Source organism: Chroicocephalus ridibundus, chromosome 7 (genome assembly GCF_963924245.1).
Source record: "Chroicocephalus ridibundus chromosome 7, bChrRid1.1, whole genome shotgun sequence".
Lineage (NCBI taxonomy): Eukaryota > Metazoa > Chordata > Aves > Charadriiformes > Laridae > Chroicocephalus > Chroicocephalus ridibundus.
This window is the reverse complement of record NC_086290.1, coordinates 1478705-1498962: the sequence shown is the minus strand read 5'-3', so window position 1 is coordinate 1498962 and position 20258 is coordinate 1478705. Positions and strand designations below refer to the sequence as shown.

At 51.0% G+C, this 20258-nt stretch overlaps 1 protein-coding gene across 2 annotated transcripts in view; it reads left to right on the top strand.

The window, feature by feature from the left end:
* The window catches only part of GALNT13 (polypeptide N-acetylgalactosaminyltransferase 13), a 141641-nt gene extending 123019 nt beyond the window's left edge, over positions 1-18622 (top strand). Inside the window, exons 13-14 of one of the 2 annotated variants that reach the window (XM_063341674.1) lie at positions 16542-16767; positions 18057-18622. In XM_063341674.1, the coding sequence (XP_063197744.1) occupies positions 16542-16767; positions 18057-18181 (351 nt within the window). In that variant the 3' untranslated portion in view covers positions 18182-18622. Of the gene's footprint in view, positions 1-3694; positions 7283-16541; positions 16768-18056 lie in introns of those variants that run through there. The other variant, XM_063341675.1, reaches the window with a different exon arrangement.
* The last annotated feature ends 1636 nt before the right edge of the window (positions 18623-20258 follow it).

Here is a 20258-nt window from a genome sequence, read left to right as displayed (position 1 = left end):
GGGGAGGCTGAGATGAGATGTGAGGCAGAAATTGTTGGCTGTGAGGGCAGTGAGCCCCTGGCCCAGGTTGCCCAGAGAAGCTGTGGCTGCCCCATCCCTGGAGGGGTTCAAGGCCAGGTTGGCCGGGGCTTGGAGCAACCTGGGCTGGTGGGAGGTGTCCCTGCCCAGGGCAGGGGGTGCCACAGGCTGGGCTTTAGGGTCCCTTCCCACCCAAACCATTCTGTGATTCTATAATTCAGAGCCACACTCGGGTCTGAATTGCCAAATTAAGGGGTCTCGAGTGGACCGTTCCCTCAAAGCAGAGCAGTGAGAACATTTTTGGTGAAACTGAAGCTTAGTTGATGAATGTGCCGATTTGTGTATGTGCTATGTGTGTGTAAGCTCGCACAGTTTGCCTACAATTTGACACCAGAGTATTCCCAGGACCAATTATCCATTAGTAATTCCCATAAGAGCACTCTTAGCTTTAGCTGCTTCACTGCTGTGGATGTCTAATCAAACTGTCTGTTGCTTTTTCATTTGTTTGTCTTCGTCTTTGCCGGTTTTGTTTACGTTTACCGTTTTTCTGTCGTGCAGACCCATACGTTTCTTCACATAATCACGCAGTCGTGCCTGACCCTAAGCAGGATAGAGGATGGCACCCACGGTCCCACGGTGGAGGCCTGCAATGGCAGCCCCTTGCAAACGTGGATGCTCAGAAACTACACAAGGCTGGAAGTCTTTAGAAACATTTTTTACAGCCCCACTGACTATTTCCTTTAACAAACGGTTGGAGGTTGGTATTAAAAAGCAAATAGAACATGTAATGGTGTAAGCCGTTCCCCAAAAAATGCTTCTCCGTTCTCTGCCTGTTAAACTCAGCTGAATTCCTCTCTTGTTTTCTCAGATGATTATGTAGATATATGATAGTATATATGCTTAATGTTAGTTATGATTAATTATGACTAATTTTAGATGAATTCAACTACCTCGAGCTATTGATGTCCATGTGGTCCTTACTGTCTGCAGTACCTGAAGATTTGGTCCCTATTCCAAGACACATAAATCATGCCAATTGCGTGATATTTTTCAGAAATGTTCATTTTGAAAACCCCCAGTTTGAAGTAATTAAATCCTGGAGGTATTAGTCACAGATAATTTCGAATCATCAGCAGGTAATAGACGTGGTGCTGAGGGACATGGGCTAGTGGGAACCTGGCAGTGCTGGGTTAAGGGTTGGGCTCGATGATCTCAAAGGTCTTTTCCAACCAAAACGATTCTCTGTCTGTTGCGGATATCAGTAATGACCGCTGGAGCCTAGGATCCGTGCTCCATCGGTTTTCCTTGATGTATTCAGAGCCTTCGCTCGTCAGAGCCGTGATTTGCATACATTTGGGAAGTGGGAAACTACCGAGCTCGCTCCTGTGCTCTGCGCCCGTTCTCACATCTTGGGAAAATATAAATTTTAGGCTGGTCTGCGTGACTATCCTACTGCCTGGTAATTAATTGTTTTCCAAGCAAACGAGACCTTTTTTTGTAATAGCATAAATAATGATAGGACACAGAAAGAAAAAAAAATTATGAGACGGTTGAAAATCGCAGCGATGTGGTAGTCTAGCATGAAATTATACACTGAATAAAAGGGAACAGCTGATGAAGGCAGCAGCAGCAGCATTTTTAGGCTTGTTTGCATTTCTGGTTATAGTAGAAAATGATAGCGGCTTAATTGCACTTAAAACAATATAAGTGAAGAATCAGTGATGCTTTGAGCAGTGCTATTTAGTAAACAAGCTATTTCTGTTAGCACTACTAATTCTTTCCTCTTGTAATTAGAGGAAGAAAATGCCTGATATTCATCATTGAATGCATATCAGATGGCCCCTCGGTGATTTGTTATAATATCTGCAGCCTTTTCTTTGAGAACTGCGCAATCGTTTGTTTTAAACTGAGGAGCGAATCTCCAGGGACGCGCTTATTGAAAGAATATTCATAATACAAATTTCGGAGTGTTAATATGGGACGTGGCAGTCCGGGACGAACTGCAGTGTAAAACTGTACGGTGCAGTAGCGCAGGTATGTGTTCGGAGGATGAAACCGCATGGCTGGCGGCACTGTTAGCATTTCCCAGCAGTTTAATTGAAACACCAGACGATAGTTTGGGGTTTTTTGTTCGTATGGAGGTACGCACTTGGGGTTTATTAGCTGTGAGACTGCACCGGAGACAGTAGTTGCTGAAGTGACTCCGTATTTGCATAACTCCAGTTACAGTAGTACTTTCTGTATTTTATTATAGCAGTATTTCTACTGGCGGGTGCGTGGGAGGGAGCGAGCAGCCCCCACCGCTCTGGTAGCCGCTTTTGAAGGAGACTCTGCCACGCGGGTCGGGCTCGTCTGTCCTTGGCTTGATTCGTCCTTTCTCCCTCCTCCAGGAGGGCCGCAGAATTTTGCCACCCATCCTTGTGCCCCGGTTTGTTCCTCTGCACAGTGTTCAGCATAAAGTTGGTCTCTGCTCCGGTGGAGGATCTGCAAACAAGATTTCAGTCCTGAAGTCCCCTGTTCCCTTGGTTGTTCTTGCTGGGGCGGCCTGGAGAAGAGAAGGCTCCAGGGAGACCTTCCAGCCCCTTCCAGGCCCTCAAGGGGCTCCAGGAAAGCTGGGGAGGGACTCTGGAGCAGGGAGGGGAGCCATGGGACGAGGGGGAAGGGTTTTACACTGCAAGAGGGGAGACTGAGATGAGATGTGAGGCAGGAATTGTTTGCTGTGAGGGCGGTGAGCCCCTGGCCCAGGTTGCCCAGAGAAGCTGTGGCTGCCCCATCCCTGGAGGGGTTCAAGGCCAGGTTGGCCGGGGCTTGGAGCAACCTGGGCTGGTGGGAGATGTCCCTGCCCAGGGCAGGGGGTGGCACTGGCTGGGCTTTAAGGTCCCTTCCAACCCATACGATAAGTGTTAAGCTGATACCAAGCTCTCAGGGCCATGGCTGGGTGCGGGTGCAGTGCGTGGCCATTGCGCTCTGCCAGAGCTGTGCAGGGCTTGTCCAGAGTAGACTCCTCTGAGAGCTGGGCTCTGGCGAGGTGGTCCCCATTCCAACCAGCCTGGTTTCAGCTTCATCCTGGGCCGTGCGGGGACCACAGCTGACCTGCAGCATTGCATCCTCAGCATCCTCTGCACCATTGCATCCTCTCCCATTCCTCAGCAATACAGTGTCTTGTGGTAGGAGCAGAGAGGGACGAGTGTCCCAAAGAAGAAAAAATGTGTTGGAAACAGAAGAGTTTCCATCTGCGTGTTGCCGTTGTTCATATAATACTTAGCAAATGTGTTTCCATTACTGATTATTTCTGAACCATGAGTGCACTGGTCTGAAATGCACGTGTGTTCAGGTGGTTGGAGACTAAGCTTCCTGATACAAAATACCGGGGTTTGAAATAATCTTTCCTTTCACTTATTTTGTACTTTTGTGTCATGTTTATTTGTTGCTGGGTTCAGCAGTGGTGCTCGCTCCCCAGGTTGTGTGTCCACGCGTGAGAAGGTGAGCTGGGCACCCGTGGGGTGGCCGTGGGGTGGTGGAGGTCTCGTAGAGCCCTACGAGTGGTGGCCAGGGATGAGCACCTGTCTCGTGGCTTGTGTGGGGACTAGAATAAGACTGAAACAAGACCAAAAATGCCATTAATGATTTTCAGCAGTAATTATGCTGCCACCGCTCTTACCCTTCTCTATTGCAGAAGCTCACCCTGAGGCACGTCAACAGCAACCAGTGCCTGGATGAGCCATCGGAGGAGGACAAAATGGTTCCCACCATGAGGGAGTGCGGTGACAGCCGTTCCCAGCAGTGGCTGCTGCGCAACATGACCCTGGGTGCCTGAAGCCGGCTCAGACCCGCTGCCTCGGCCGGGATGTCCTCCTCTTCCTCCCCCTCCTCCTCCTCCTCCTCCTCCTCCTCCCCCTCTCCTCCTCCTTGCTGAGGCCAGCGGTGCTGAAGCCCTCTCCAAATCCCAGCTGACAGAGCAAAGTCTCGGGAGAGTTTCCTCCAGGCGACGGGTCTCCACGTGCCCCTTTGGAACCTGTGGGTGTTCAGAGGAAGCTCGTCTGAGCCTATAAATGTCAAAACACATGCTGTTACCAACAGAAATGTGCTCCAAAATGGTTCCAGAGAAACCTTTATGAACCCTGCATCAAAGAGGTTGGGATGGAGGGTGTTTTCTGTGTGTCACACGCCACTACGGAGAAGTGACCCGGCATGAAATGCCTTATGACGCAAACTGGCACTGGGAACCATCCTGGCAGGCGTCTGCTGAGCTGGATGTGTGGGTGCTGGTCTTTCTTGGCAGCGCGGTGGGGATATTTGCTGTTCTCTCACATTGTGTGCGACTCGGTGAAGGGCCACGCCGAGAGCACAGTCACCAGACAGAACAAAAGCCTCATGGTTTGTGCTGGGGAAAAAAAATGGGATCCGGTGTTTGGAAAAGCAGCAAAACTGAGCAAAGACTGCACTCAGGAATTGAAATTAAATGAGGTAACAGCAAAAGACGCAGGAACAATGGTAAGAAGGAGGAGTGACGCACGTGGGGAGCTCCGACCAGGTTGAAATGTCCTCTGCAGTGGGCAGAGAAATGGCTGGGGGTGGCCCCTGGGGACCCGCAAAGGGGTTGCAGATGGAGGTACCAAAACCCGAGACCACTGGAGACTGAGAGCTGGTCTGGACTCGATCCCCAGCTGCCACCCTTAAGTGTTCATGTATAACCTGCATCCCATGTAAGAGACGGGCGAGAGCTTCACCCATGGATCCCCCGCGCACAGGGGATGGGACTGGATCGACTCTGAGTTCTGCCTCCGGATGTTCTCGCTTCGATAGCGGCGACAGATGCTTATTTATATTTTTAATAATTTTGTGGCTTAATCCTTTTGTTAGCGTGGTGATTAAACACATGCGCGCGGTCGTGTGGGGGGCGTCGCAGGAGATGATGCCGTGCCGGCCCCCGGCAGGGGGTGGGGACGGGCCCTGTACATACAGGTGACATTTCCTATATGTCCTGGTCACATTTCCTCTGGTCACCCCAGCAGCACGCCCTCCCCAAAAGGCATCCGCTGTGTGATGGGCTGGGATGGGTTTTCCCATTGCCTACAGGCTTCCAGAGACCTACATCACAGGGCAGCAGCCGCAGCGTGATACGGCACGGGTAAGTGGTGAAATGGTTTCCCTTTATTCCACACAGAATTCCATAAAAAGGACTGTTTATGCACTAGGTCATTAAAAATGACAATATTTTCTGTATAATGCTCTGGTCGTTATGGATTAATAGTGTCATATATTATGTACGTATTATAAATTTATAGATCATCTGTATTTTCTTGATACACATCATTAAATGAAAAATAGGATATTAAACTGGAAAAGCGATTGCTGTGCATGCGTGGGAGCTGGAGTGTCACGGATTAACTTGGAAGCTCATCTGGTGCAGCCTCCCTGCTCAAAGTAGGGTCAAACACTTCCAGTTCCCAGCTTCAGATGGCCAGAAAAGTACACAACATGGCTCCAAAAGCTGGCAAAATAGAAGACTGTAATTCTGCTTTGGAGAAAGAGCGTGCAAACTTCACGAACAAATTGGAACGCCGGTCTCCGCGCAGGAAAAGAGTGAATAAATTGTTTATTCGTTTCCTTTCCGAGAGCTTTTGCCACGTGCAGGGCCGCTCGTGCTGGCAGGCTGCGCGTCCAGGCACCGGGCTTCTGCACGCCAATGCAGAGGCAGGTGTTGTGGAAGGTCCCGCGGCGTCCGGGAGCATCAGGAGAGGGTGGCTGGTGGTGCCACCTCTTCTGGGTGCCCCCGGTGTTACCCGTGACCTGGCTGCGGAGGGGGGGAAGGCTGCCGCGCTCCTGCACTGCCCTCCTCAGATCCCGAGGTTTTCTTGGTGCTGGAGGGTGATGGCAGGGCTCAGTCGTCATGCAGCGGTCCAGGCAGGAGGTACGGTCTCAAAAACAGATGAAGAAAAGAATATTTTTCTCCTTAGAATTAGTATAAAGGTTAACATCCTTATAAAGTGTATAATCCCTTGACTACAACAGCAAGCTCGCTGTGTTTAGGTATGGTCGGTACCTGCACTGCCGCGTCCCTGCTGGGGGGAAAAATAATTGAAATGCCTCTGTGTTGGATTGTACTTATTTAGGAGCAAGTACGCGCATCCCCCACGGCCGGAGGAGAAGTGTTGCTGGAGGTCGTCTGCTCGCGGGCAGGATGGCCTGCCCTCTAGGAACTGTGCTCAGACCTAGAACAAAGTGCTGAAATACCTCTTTAACTTCGGTGACGGCGAGTGTTTCCGTGGGCTTTGAGGGGCCGGATGCTGGATTTGCCTCCTGGGGAAGGCTGGAGGAGCCCCAGGACCTCATTGCAGAGGGGGCTCACCCAAAGCCTCGCTGGAGGAGAGCGAGGTGGTGACGGCGAGGGCACCTCGAACGCTGGTGCGGCATCAGAGGTGGTAGTTGGTGGGGTTCAGGGAATGGATGTGAGTTACTGCGCGTGGGTCCCAGCCCTTCCTCCCGCCACTGAAAGCGGGTGTTGCCTTGGCAAGTGGTTCGGGCTAAAATAATGGAAAATGGCTCGTTTGGTTGCCTCTGTTGGTGAGAAGTTCAGTGCCCACAAACAGACCGCAGCCGAAAACCAGTGGTTGGTCTTTGTCTCCCCATTTATAAAATCTCTCAGAAAGGTGTGGGGAGGGTTGACTTCTATTTTCACGGTGCGTTTGAAACACAAATAACTCTACAAATGCTGAATATTTATTCTTTTCACTGGAAAAGTGCTGCTGCGTCCGCGATTTGTTCAGACTCGCCTGGATGACGCGCGACCGAGCTGTCGCGCTGGCCGGCAGCAGCAAAGCCGGCGTTTTCAAGAGTAAGGTGAACCATAAACGCCGTAAAAAGCTGTGTCCCTCTTCATCTCCCGGCACCTCCTGGTGATCCCCGGGGCAGGGGAGGCCAGAACCGAAACAGGCGTTTGGGTCAGTTGAGCGAGATGGGTCTCTGCAGATGCCTGTTTCCCAGTCACCGGGAGGATTTATTTAGTTATTGCACTCTAACGTGGATAATATTATAGCAAATAGAGAAAATTAGTTTTGAAGAAAAGCTGCAAAACTCCGTATTCTGATTTTTTGTTTTAATTTGAAAGTAGAGGTGCTGTCTGATCCCGCGCCCTTGGTCTGCGCTCGGGGGGTGCTGGGCAGAGCCTGACACCGGGCGCTTCTCGGGAGGTCGGGGCTGTTGAGCAGACTGGGACAATTTGGGGAGACAGAGAGGAATTGGCGGTGCCGGTGAATGCCGCGTCCCCACGGCTGGTGGGACCACACCACGGCGAACCTGCTGCTAACCACCAGCTGCAACCAGCGGTGTCGAATGACCACCAGCAGCGTGTCGGGATGCTTCTGTGGCTTCCCGTGTCCATCCATCCTCCCCAGCCGGCCAGAAGGTCCGGCCACAACCATTGCTCCGGTAGGTGGCCGCCCCCCTCCTATTGAATTTCTTCCCTGCGAGCACGTATTCGGGACAGCTCGGTAAGCGGCGCCTCGCGAAAAAGGCCACGGTGCTCTGAGAGTAAGGCAAAGTTTATTTCCAAAAGGTTGGAATTCTGCTCGGGATTTTCCCAAGCAGGGGGAAAAAGGCGGTGCGGTGGTTTGGAGGATGCGCTTACAAAGGCTCCTGAATAAGTGCTGGGAACACAAATGGAAATTAAATTTATAAAAGCAGATTGTGGGTAAAGAATTACACATTTTAAATGTTGTAACAGGTATGAAATGGTATACTGGTACTCTTTGCTGTACATTGAAATATTTATACATTTTTGTAGAATTAAAATATACTGGTTTAGTTTTCTTCTGGTGCCTTTGTCTTTTTCTGTATGTGCTTATTTTTCATGCGGTAAAAAAACCACCAGACGTTCCCCTGCGACCCCTGCATTTTTAGACCCTTTATTTACGCGCACGACTTGAGCAGTCGGCAGAGGGGCTTTTCCTGCTGGGCTGTGAGCGATGGAGAGGTGCCCGTGGGCCAGCACGGCTGGGCACCGGCGCGTTTGCTGCCCCTCAGACAGCGTTTAAAGCTCAATTTTTCCAGACATCCCCCAGAAAACATCATCACACGAGAAAAGTAGCCCCGGCCGTGCATCAGAGCGTGGGAAAACACGGCAGGGTCCGCGTCCCACTCTTGAACCCCTGGGCCTTGCCCTGCTCTGCCAGATATTGCCCAAATGCTGCATTAACCCTCTGTGTTTGGGGAAAAAACACCAATAACTCAGTGGGAAAGAAGCAGTTTCCGTATAAATCCTGCGGCAGCTCTGCCTGCAGCGGGCACAGAAGGGCCGGGCCGGGCGGCCCGCTGTCACACGCTCCCCGGTGTGTAAGGAAAATATATATATATATTAGTTCTATATTAGTGATAATACACGATGCCAGTAACGGAGCGTTGGTCTTGTTTTGGTGGGCGGAGGATTTTCAGTTTTGAAGTCACATCTCGAATCCTGGAGCGGCTGGGTAAGTTCTGGTGAGAAGGGGGAGGGAGAATATTTTAAAAAGGAGGGATTTATAGACATAAATGGAGATTAATCCTCAGGAGACTGAGAGGGAGAGATCAGTTTGCGTCATCACTGTAGCGGAACGGATTCCTGTGAAATTTTCTCACAAATAATAACATGCCAATATTGAATTATTTCAAATTTTACCATTAGTTTAAATTGCTGGACAAAATCAAACCTTTTCGTTACTAGCCTTACAAAACAGCTCAGCAGAGAGTGTTATAAATGATAGAAGATTATGTAGCCTTCATCTGCATTGCTTTAGAGTTACTGACAAAGAAAAGTTAACATTGAACGTGATTAAAAAAAAAAAAGTTTTTTATAATAGCAATGTTAGTTTTCCTAATTCATCCTTCTACACTGTTACAGTGCACTTCGATCAACTAACTTCCAAAAGTGTGATGTCTCATGTAGCGAGAGTATGCCCTGCCAGAGCAGCCTCCTTGCTCGTGCAAATACAGAGGAAAAAAAATTAAAGCCTTTTTATCAAGCTTTACCTGCTTCCAGGTTGTCTCCAGAGAAACAGGTATTTGTGTGTTTGTTTCTGATGAGCTGCAGTTTATAGAAAACATTCATCGCGTGTGTGCGATTAAAAAAAATGACTGTCAAGTTTCTACTGTCATTATTAAACTATTTTGCAAAGATGCAATTAACTGTAGAGCTGGTGTTAATTACAGCGTGTGAATCGCTTAAATGAATCATAAAATAATCTATTTGTGAGTAATGAATGCAGACATAGAGGTACTTTCTTTTTTTTGCATTTCTCAGAAATGTTAATAATTGGGACTGATTGTAGAGCTAAAATTACAGCGAGGGAAACGACCTACATCTCATTTCCCTTAAAAACTCTACCTGGTTTTATCTCCTTCGGAGATCCATCCCAGGGTTTTGTGGAGCCCCCTCCGCATGGATGAAGCCCCACAAGTATCACTGGGGCTGAGGACAAATCCCATCCCCAGGCACCACCTTTCAAACCTGAACTGGAGGGTACTTTTGCCGGGTAGAGATGGTGGCATCTGCCCTAAAATCCATATTCAGGCAGCCTGCAAGCTGGTGGGACTGGATGACACAAGTCTGGGGGCTTTTTCTGTAAATTTGGGTCATAAATAAATAGTTTAATCATTTTATTTGGCATCGGCTCACCTGCTCCCCAAGTGCAGCGCTCCCCTCTGCACCCGCAGCGGACGGGCCACGCGCGGTGCTCTGCATCAGCAAACCCTGAAAACGCTGCCGCGGGCTGAAACTGAGCAATTGCGGGTAATAAACGGAAAGAGGTAAAATAGCTCCAGAGGTAACTATTGCCCAGGTGAGTTTAAATCGAACCGAACCCGAACCTCTGCCCGTCACCAACCCTGCGGAGCTGCCGCCCGGCTGGTGGCAGCCAGGTCTGGTTGCTCTTCCTGGAACTGAGGGATTGGCATCCATCCGTCCATCCTTCCTTCCATCTGTCCATCCATCCTTCCATCCATTCTTCCTTCCTTCCATCTGTCCGTCTGTCCATCCTTCCATCCATCCTTCCATCCTTCCTTCCATCCATCCGTCCATCCATCTTTCCATCTGTCCATCTATCCTTCCATCTGTCCATCCGTCCTTCTGTCCTTCCTTTCATCCATCCTTCCATCCATCCATCCTTCTGTCCTTCCTTTCATCCATCCTTCCATCCATCCATCCTTCTGTCCTTCCTTTCATCCATCCTTCCATCCATCCATCCTTCTGTCCTTCCTTTCATCCATCCTTCCATCCATCCATCCTTCTGTCCTTCCTTTCATCCATCCTTCCATCCATCCATCCTTCTGTCCTTCCTTCCTTCCATCTATTCATCCATCCTTCTGTCCATCCTTCCACCTATCTGTCCATCGATCCATCCTTCTGTCCATTCTTCCTTCCATCTGTTCTTCCATCCTTCTGTCCATCCTTCCACCTATCTGTCCATCGATCCATCCTTCCATCAGTCCATCCTGCCATCCTTCTGTCCATCCTTCCTTCCATCCATCCATCCAGGTAACGCAGACACGTAGTCGGCCACAGGCTTTTTTCAGGGCTGTTACTGACGATTCTAATGGACTCGTTGCAGGTTGCTCCAGGCCAAAGCTTGATTTAAGATATTACCAGCCCAGGAAAGAAGGGGCTGCTCCCCACAGAGTTACAGCCTTTTATATTTTTGTTAGCGAAAGGGAGAAAGTGCAAGGTATTGCTGCCTTGTTAAGATTAGTGAGTTTGTTTTGAGCTTTTTTTGAAATATCTTTTCTTTATACCTGTCATGTATAAAGAAGAGATTAGGATGGCTAGCTACTTAGGAGGATTAGTAGCATGTTCATTAACCTCTTTTAATCCTTACAATATTGCTTAATGAAGACTATTATCAGATTTATATCCCAGTAAATTGCAGTTCCTTAGGAGGTGAAATGTATTGGAAAGAATTATTCAATGGGAAATCCTGTTCTCAGAGGGATCGTCTACTTAATCTTACAAAATCTGGGGGTTTTTTTTGCATTTCTTCGTGTAAGAGCAGGCGGAATTCAGCCAGGCAAATAGCAGTGTTTGTCAGAAGCGTATTTTGAACCCACCCGGGGTGTGAGAGGCGGGTGCCTCGCGCCGGACCCTCGCCGCTCCTCTGCAGGTGACGGCACATGGCGCTTCGGGAGGTGCTCCGCTCCCCGCGCAGGAGCTGATACAGCCCTTTGGTGTACAAAGGGGGACTTTGGCAGGATTTGGCTGCAAAATAGTGGTTTTTCAAAGCAGCGGTGTGGGGTGTAGCCTCACCCCCCAGGCTGGAGGGAGCTCCTCTCCGCTGGAGGCTCTTCCCTGCACGGAAAAGGAGTCTCACAGGACGCGAAATCCGTATGAATGCGAAACACCTCTCTCTGCTGTACGTTTTATTTCAGCCAGTTCCCGTGTGAGTGCATAAAATGATCTGGTTCTCCAGTGGTGCTTCCAGGCTTTTGAGGAGTTGTACTGAAATCGGGATATTGTCCTGCGGAGTTTGGGCAGGAGGCTGCAGGGAAGAGAATAAAGGATAAGTTCCCGCCAACCAAAAACGTGGGCCCCCAACTCATTATTTCCCACGTTCCCGCCTTCGTTGTTCATCCAGTCCTATCGTCATCCTGTGACGTGTGTTTCACATCCCATCCCTTCCAGATCTACACTTTTTTTCCTTCCTCCTTCTTCTATCTCTTTCTGCCCTAACAGATCAAGTGCAGCCTGCCCTGCGCAGGTAAGCTTTATATCTTGATAAAGCAATACGTTTTTGTCAGCCGGTTGCTTCTCACTAGCCCAGCGTTGCTCCCAGAACATCAGCAGTCAGAGCGTACGACTGCGTAATAAAGTGCCTTTAACCTTAAAGTGCGTCCTGGGCCGCAGTAGAGCCGGCTCCCGGGGAGGGACGCACAAAAGCCTGGACCAGCGAGCGTGAAAGTCTCCCAGGTGAGAAAGTGAAGGAGTTCTCGAATGTCTGAGACTATTTGTGCACAAATGTCCTCTTTTCTATTCACCTGGCTTTAAACGCATGGTTTTGTTAAGCTGTTAAACAGTCCTTCCCCTGGCAGAGCCTTGTGCCCCAACCCGGGGGTTTGGGTGAAGAGCGGGTGGTGGCTCTGTGGGGTCCCTGGGGAGCAGGGGACAGGGGACACCCGGCTGGTATGTGCTTTCCACGCGATGGTGGCGTTCCCCATGGGGAAAACAACCAACACCCAACACTAATTCTTTTACCTCCAAAATTTGCTGTAGTTTCTTCTGGCAATGTAGCACAAACGGGTCAAAGGAGCCAGAGCCCAGCCTGGGAATCGCAGCAGAAGAGCAAGTGGTTCCACAGGTTCCTCTGGGACGGTGGTGAGCTCCCCAGACGTGAGCAGGTACCCAGCGATGGACCTTGGTGCTGCTGCTGTCCACCTCACTTGACCCCAGGTTTCCAGAGGGAAGACCCAGGGTGCAGGACCAGCGCTGCCGTCTGAGCACAGCCTGGCTGGAAAGGCTCTGGAGAGGACCTCGTGGCCTGGTGGTGGGGACCGGTACCCACTTGGCATGGGAAGGAGCAGGTCTGTTTCATAGAATCACAGAATGGTTTGGGTTGGAAGGGACCTTAAAGCCCCCCCAGTGCCAGCCCCTGCCCTGGGCAGGGACACCTCCCACCAGCCCAGGTTGCTCCAAGCCCCGTCCAACCTGGCCTTGAACCCCTCCAGGGATGGGGCAGCCACACTTCCAGGGAAGGGGCATCCACATTTGCTGCCCCCTTTGTGTCAGCGCGCCTCTGGGAGGGAGGGATGGGTGAGACGCGGTGGTGGGACGCAGAGGCTGGTCCTGCTTGCAAGGGCGGCAAAGTCGTTCCCACTTTGGATGGTCTCAGGTTCCAAAGGGAGATGCAAAAACTCCTCCGGCACGTCCTCCCAGCCCCGTCCCTGGAGGCTGCTTTGAAAAACAACCGCACCAAGAAAAGCCTCGTGAACTGTTCCCCTTCTTCAGTGTCAGCCCTTCGCAGGGACCGTTAGGAGGAGCAGCTAGAAAGAATATTGTCTGTGACCTTGGGTTTGTTCCTTTTCATTCTTGAAGTTGCAAAGAGCCGGCCTTGAAAGCTGTTTGCTGCTTCTCCTGCAAGGTTTTCTGTTCTCGCCGTCAGCTGGGTCCCGGCCTCCCCAGCGAGGGAAGTAGAGGGTCTCCAGGTCCTGGCTTCTAATCAAACCTGGACATGCAGGAATGAAAATTCAGTGCGATTATGAAATCCCAGGAGCTGTAATGTGAACGGCGCATTTCTAGAACACCTCTGAGAAGTGAGAAAAATGTATTTTAAATCATTTTCATTTGAGTTATAGTAAAGGTTTTTGGCATTTCATAGGTGCAGACGCAGGCTGGAAGGAAGGATTTATACCCTATGCGTTTAAAACAACGTAGGAAATGTTTTTGAAAGCTCTGAAGATACAAGTCCCAAAAGGAGCCAACAAAGCACGTATTTCCTTCCTGGTGCTTTTGCACTTCAGTGCTCACTCTTAATTTTAAACTAAAAGGAAGCAGAGAAAATCCTGTGCTACTTGAGCTCTTCCTTCTTACCGTGGGTGTAAGAAATTACTCCATCAGTGCCTCAGGAATCCTGCGTTAGATACAGGTGAGAAAAGCAACCGTCCACTAGCGCGCATCCCAGCGCACAAACTGTATTTCTTCTAACCGACGCCACAGCGTCTTTAATGCGATATATTCTTCATGTCCGTGTAACTACTGACCTTCCTTGTGAATCAGGATTTTTGTTTTTTCAACGAGTTTTCAGTGAATTTCAATGAAGTCATTTTTCAATGAATTCTCTTCCACTGGTCGCGCTCTTCATTCTGTCCTGAGTCAGGGGATAGGGAATAGTGTTTATTATTAAAGAAAATGGACATGATAAAGATAGATAGATATATATAAAATCAAAATAGAGATATAGATATAGAAATAGAGATATAGATATAGATACAGATATAGATATAGAAATAGATATAAAAATAGATATAGATATATAGATATAGATACAGATATAGATATAGAAATCGATATAAAAATATAGATGTATAGATATACAGATATAGAAATAGATATAAAAATAGATATAGATGTATAGATATACAGATATAGAAATAGATATAAAAATAGATATAGATGTATAGATATACAGATATAGAAATAGGTATAGATATATAGATATAGATAGTAATAGATATAGTGGCAAGTGATAGTAGTGTTTGCTGGTATCGTCACGCCCCCGCATTTCCCCCTGCGGACGGTGGTAGTCATCCTCCCTGTCGCACGTGCCAGCTGCCCGGAGGCTGTGGGTCTGGCTCAGGTCTTTCCATCCTCATGCATCTTGTGGTCTCTTGCTCCTGGCGTTTGCTGGTCGTGTCCCCTGCACGCCTTGGACAAGCCGGGTGCTCCGCCCTAGTCGTACCAGGCTGGCCGCAAGGGCTGTGGAAGCCAAAGCCCCTCTCTTAGGAGACACGGGCTTTAGACAGCGTTTCAGGGGTGAGGGGGGTGCTGGGGCAGTCGCGCACTAGCCCACGGGCAAGACCAGCGCCTCGCAGGCTTTCCTCCCAGCCCATCGGTGCCTCGGGAGACTCCTGTACCACCCGGATTTTTACCCCCGTAGCCATTACTTCTGGCTGGCTGCGCTGCGGGCTGCCCGAGGCCAAGGTGAGGGGCTCCATGTGTCCTGGTCGGGCACCCAGCAAACCGCAGGCTGCCCCCGCTTGCGCGGGCGGCCAGAAAATACAGTGAAATCCGGTAAACTGAGGAGTGAGCGACGCAGAAGCAACTGAAGTATTTATAAGGAGGCGCGTTGACAGAGGCTGCCCCGGTACCAGGCAGGATTGGTTTCAGAAAAGACGCGCAGAACGTCTGGGAGCGAGGGACGGCGACCGGCCCCCGGGGACTGGGAGGAAATCGGTAGCAGAAGCTGGGAGGGGATTTTCCCCTTCTGATCCTCTGTATGTGAACCGCGAGGGAAGCTGTCTCCAAAGCCAGCGCTCACTCCGAGCTGCCAGCGCGCTGGCGGGTATTGCGTTCCTTTGCCTTCTCCTGCCCCGTGTTTATTCCCATACACGTGCCTGCCCCCGCGCCTGCGCTTGCCTCCCTGGCGCTGTCGCGGGGGGCATTTCCAGTTCTGCGTCATTCGCACGGAATAACAGCCCTCAGAGTTCGGGTGGTGGGTTTGTAATGTTGACAGGGCTCGATTTTGGGTTTTGTTTTGTTTTTTTTTTTCGTTCCCTCCCCCCCAACTTTCTAGCCCTAAAAGTAATTATTTTTGGTAACCGCTCTATTTTTTTCTAATGATGTACTGGGTAGGTCCCTGATAACGCTTCACTGCAGACCGTGAGTCTAACACGATTACGATAAGGCAAGGAAACAAAAGAGGCATGCCGTAGGTAAATTAAGACCTTATATGTGTATTAATGATGTCATTATTATTGTCTCTCCTAAAAATAGAAGTGGATCCTAATCCCTTGGTGCTGCCTCAGAGGGAACTTTTTGAATTAGAATGGGGATAATAAGCGCATGCAGCAGAGATTCAGGCATGTTTTGCAGAAATTTGGCTTTGCTGTGGAAGTCAAATCCTCTTTCTGTCTTTGTCGCTGATTTGCCTTCCCTTCACCTTTGCCGTCTCTGCCCGATGCCCTCCCGTCCCTGGGCACCGGAGCTCCCTCCGAGGAGACGGGTGCACGTTTCATGCCGTGGTTGGGTTCCTGCCTGGCCCATCTGCCTCAGTCCCTGTCATTATTTCACATCGATATTTCTGCACATCTTCAGTAAATAACCCAGGATCTCTTCTGAATTACTCAGAGGCTCTTTTAATAAATACCGACCAGCTGTCTTCAGCAGCGAGATTTACATGAGCCCTGCAATGAGCCAGCAATGTGCCCTTGTGGCCAAGGAGGCCAGTGGTGTCCCGGGGGGCATTAACAGGAGCCTGGCCAGCAGGTGGAGGGAGGCCATCCTCCCCCTCTGCTCTGCCCTGCCCCGGGGGGGCCACAGCTGCAGCTCTGGGCCCAGGGCTGGGCTCCCCGCTTCCAGAAGGACGGGGAACTGCTGGAGAGAGTCCGGCGGAGGCTGCGGAGATGCTGAGGGAGCGGAGCATCTCTGTGCTGAGGACAGGCGGAGAGCCCTGGGGCTGTTCCGCTGGAGAGGAGCAGCCTGAGAGGGATCTCCTCAATGCCCAGCCACAGCTACAGGGCGGGGGGCAAGAGCGGGGGGCCAGACTCTTCTCAGTGGTGCCCGCGCACAGGACAAGGGGCAACGGGCACAAACCGGGACACGGCAACTTCCAGCCCCACAGGAGGGAAAACTCCTTTCCTGGGAGGGTGCCCGAGCCCTGGCCCAGGCTGCCCAGAGAGGTGTGGAGTCTCCTGCTCTGCAGAGATCCCAAACCCGCCTGGACGCGTTCCTGCCCGACGGCTCTGGGGGACCCTGCTCTGGCAGGGGCTGGGACCGGGTGACCTCCAGGGGTCCCTGCCGACCCTGACCAGTTTGTGATGCTGTGAAATACCACGTGTTTCCCCAGATGCAGCCATGCGCACTCCCAAATTCTCCTGGGATGCTCCCGCAGGAGATGGTTTCCTCCTGCCCTGAGGCACCAGCGTCCCCATCCCTGCCCGCGGCTGCCGCAGCCTCTGCCATCACCAACCGCCCTCGCTGCTGCTGGAGCTGCCACTGCCACGGGTCCGACCGCGATGCTGATCCCTCCAGGCCTGCCAAAGGAAATTCACATCCCCGGGCTGAGCATCGGTGTGAGTGGAAATTGATGAACAACTTCCTTCGTTGCATAACTCCCCATTTGCAGAAGGCGGAGCAGCGTTCCCGGCACTGCTCCTCTGCCCGTCAGGCTGGAGTGACGCTTTTCCCCGTGCAGTTCCCAAGAAAAAGACCAAATTATTATGTTTACTTCCTATTTACACATAATTCTGGGTGTAAAGCTGTAGTTAAAAAAAAAAAAAGGTGGGTGTTGGTTTTGGCTTTCTGTTTCATGAGGACTGTCAGCGCAGTGCTGGTCTCGCCCAAGTTACAGGAAGAGTTATCATTTTATCGTTGGATTTAATGAGATCTGCATTTCAGCACTGGGAAGCGGCTGAGATGAAATTGCCCTTTTAATCTGTTACTAAAGCTGGGTGGGCAGCTTGCATCTGCTGAAAATGGAGGAGGAGGAGGCCCCGGAGATGCTGGGAGGGCTGGAGCCCCTCTGCTGTGGGGACAGGCTGAGAGAGCTGGGGGGGTTCAGCCTGGAGAAGAGAAGGCTCCGGGGAGACCTTCCAGCCCCTTCCAGGCCCTCAAGGGGCTCCAGGAAAGCTGGGGAGGGACTCTGGAGCAGGGAGGGGAGCCATGGGACGAGGGGGAAGGGTTTTCCACTGACAGAGGGGAGACTGAGATGAGATGTGAGGCAGAAATTGTTTGCTGTGAGGGGGGTGAGCCCCTGGCCCAGGTTGCCCAGAGAAGCTGTGGCTGCCCCATCCCTGGAGGGGTTCAAGGCCAGGTTGGACGGGGCTTGGAGCAACCTGGGCTGGTGGGAGGTGTCCCTGCCCAGGGCAGGGGGTGCCACTGGCTGGGCTTTAGGGTCCCTTCCAACCCAAAGCATTCCGTGATTCTCTGACCAAATTCAAACCCTGCTGTCACTCTGGGGTGACAGCCACGTCCGATGGGGACAGAGCAGCTGGTGGCTTCAGCCAGCACTACCAGGTCGCGCACTCCTGCAGCACAAGGAGCAGGAGGGATGCTGGAAGGGCAGCAGGAGGGGGAGGCTTGAGGGGTGCAATTTGGAAAGCAATGGTGCAGGAGCTGGGGTAGGGGGACAATTCTCTGTGTTTATCATGCCATATAACAGCCCTGCACCTGTGATGGGTGGGATTAGTGGTTTATAGGTCCAGGTGAGCATGCGGTGATTTCTGTGAAGACGTGATGATATACCAAAGGCTTCTTTCTGTTAGGAAATGGAGGTAGTTTGCTGTCTGGCAGGTAAGCCGTCGACACCGGGAGGTACGTATTGTTCAAAGTTTAACGTGAGCATTTCTTAATTTCTTTACAGCCTGCGTTCCTGAGAAAGCAAGGCTCCCTTGGGTTGCCATCGTTCCCACCCCGGCTGCCTGGGCTTTGTCACCTCCTCCTGTTCCCCTCCCTCCGCCAGCCCCTGCCTCGGCTCCGTCTCCGTGAGAAAGCAGTTTCCAACGACTTGGCTGAAAACCAGGAATTGTGTTTGTGCTCGTATGGCTTCACATAAGACAAGACCCTATTTACCACCTTCTTGGCCATCTTTAAATTGCCCTGATCTTGTTCGCTGCCTCCAAGTGCCAGCAAATCTGTTGTCCGTTGGGATGAGATGCTGCCGTGGGCCAAGTTCAGCTCTCCCGGTGGACCAATATGAAGCTGCGCACTGTACAGCATCGAGTGGGCCTATAAATAAAGGGTACTTAAAAATATCATAGCTCTGCGGGAATTACAGGGTTGATTGTGGCCCACAGTGCTCCGAACAGCCCCGTGACACTAAATCTGATGTGAGGAAGCAGTGGCACCAGCGTGCTTGGTACGGGGGAAATGGGGCTCTGCAGCAATGGCTTGGAAAAGATCGATACCAAAGGACAGGCTTTTCCCTAAATAACCATATATTGCAACAGGGCTGGCACCAGTCAGCTGAGAGGATTTAATGAGCAGAGATACGTGATGGGGGATTTTTCATGTTTGTAGTTTTAACTTGTCTCTCCTCTCCTCTCCTCTCCTCTCCTCTCCTCTCCTCTCCTCTCCTCTCCTCTCCTCTCCTCTCCTCTCCTCTCCTCTCCTCTCCTCTCCTCTCCTCTTTCTCTCACTTTGTGGTATTTCCTCTGTTACTCACGTTGTGCTTTCTTGTATCTTGATAAAAGAAAGGGGTTGTGCACAGTAATTAAAGTAAATTAGCCCAGCATAGCATAAAAAAAAAAGAAAAAAAATTGAGGTTGGACAGAATTTGTCTTTTGTATCACCTTACGCCTGGTTCCAACAGAAAAGTCCATTCCTGGCCTGGGGTCCTTTAATGCTTCCTGATGGGAGTCAGAGCATTCCTTGTGCTTTGTATTCCTATTTTATTTTTTATACGCGCTGCCGTTGTTCACTGGAATTCATTTTGAAGGTTAAATTGAAGGAACTCCTTCAGCTGCAGGAATCTGCTCGTGTAACCGTCGCAGGTGACTTGCTCTGCCTTCAGCGAGCTCAGAGATAAGTAGTCTTCTGAATATTGCATGGAAACATCTCTAGTAATGGCTTTCAAACGATTCAATTTTGAAAAGCAGCCGAGTTTAGCAGAAGAACGGCATTATCTCCCTAGGAAGCCGGCTCAGCGGCTGTGGTGTCCCGCAGCCCCCGGGCGCAGGGGGGACGGCAGAGCGTCCCTCCCCAGGGACGAGATGCTCGCGCTGGGGCTTTGCCAGCCAGAGCCAGTGGGTGATGGTTCAACGCTTCGCCAGCCTGTCCCGTCCGTGGGAAGGGCTGTTCGTACGTGAATATTCATAGGAAGTTTGGGTAACTGGGGGTGTGAAGGGCGGCAGCACCCAGCCGTCGGCTCTGAGCTCTTCACTTCCCAATTAATCCTGTAGTGCAGCATTAACGAAGGGAAATAAATGAGGTATTCGGTTTGGAGTTCCTGTTAAACATTGCTCTTGGCATTGGAGTGACGCGCGTCGGTGCCCGGGTGGGCGCCAGGCTCTGTGGACCGATGCCGGTGTGGGGTCCGGTCGGGCTGAGCCCCGTGGTGCTGGGGGGCTCCAGCCCCCAAAGGAGGTGCTGCCGCCCCGCGGAGACTCCCAGCTCTTCGGGCAGGGAGGGATCCTCACGGCAAAGGCCAGGCGAGCTCACAGAGCGTGGGCCGCAGGGGCATCAGCCCGTTTTTCCGGTGTTTGACTGAGATGCATTTTACAAAGGATTCAGCATTTTCCAAAGGATTCAGCATTTTCGAAAGGAATTGGCTCTTGACTGGGAGAAGGCTGGCGCTGCCGCTGGAAGACTTTCAGTAAGGAATCGCCCTCGGCCCCGCAGCTTGTTCACTGCAGCAGGGCTCTTCTGGACGCTTCTTATGAAAAGTGCTGTCTCAGCATGTAACACTGCAAAACTGTTCTTGCAACAGTTCAGTAGGTTTTAAATTACATTCCGTGTGGAGCCTGTGCAAAGAGGCTTTCTTTTCCCCTCCCATTGTGTTTGCAAGTGATGTCGAGACAGTCCTGGAGAGCTTAACAATCTTCATGTGGTGATGCCGTTATGACAA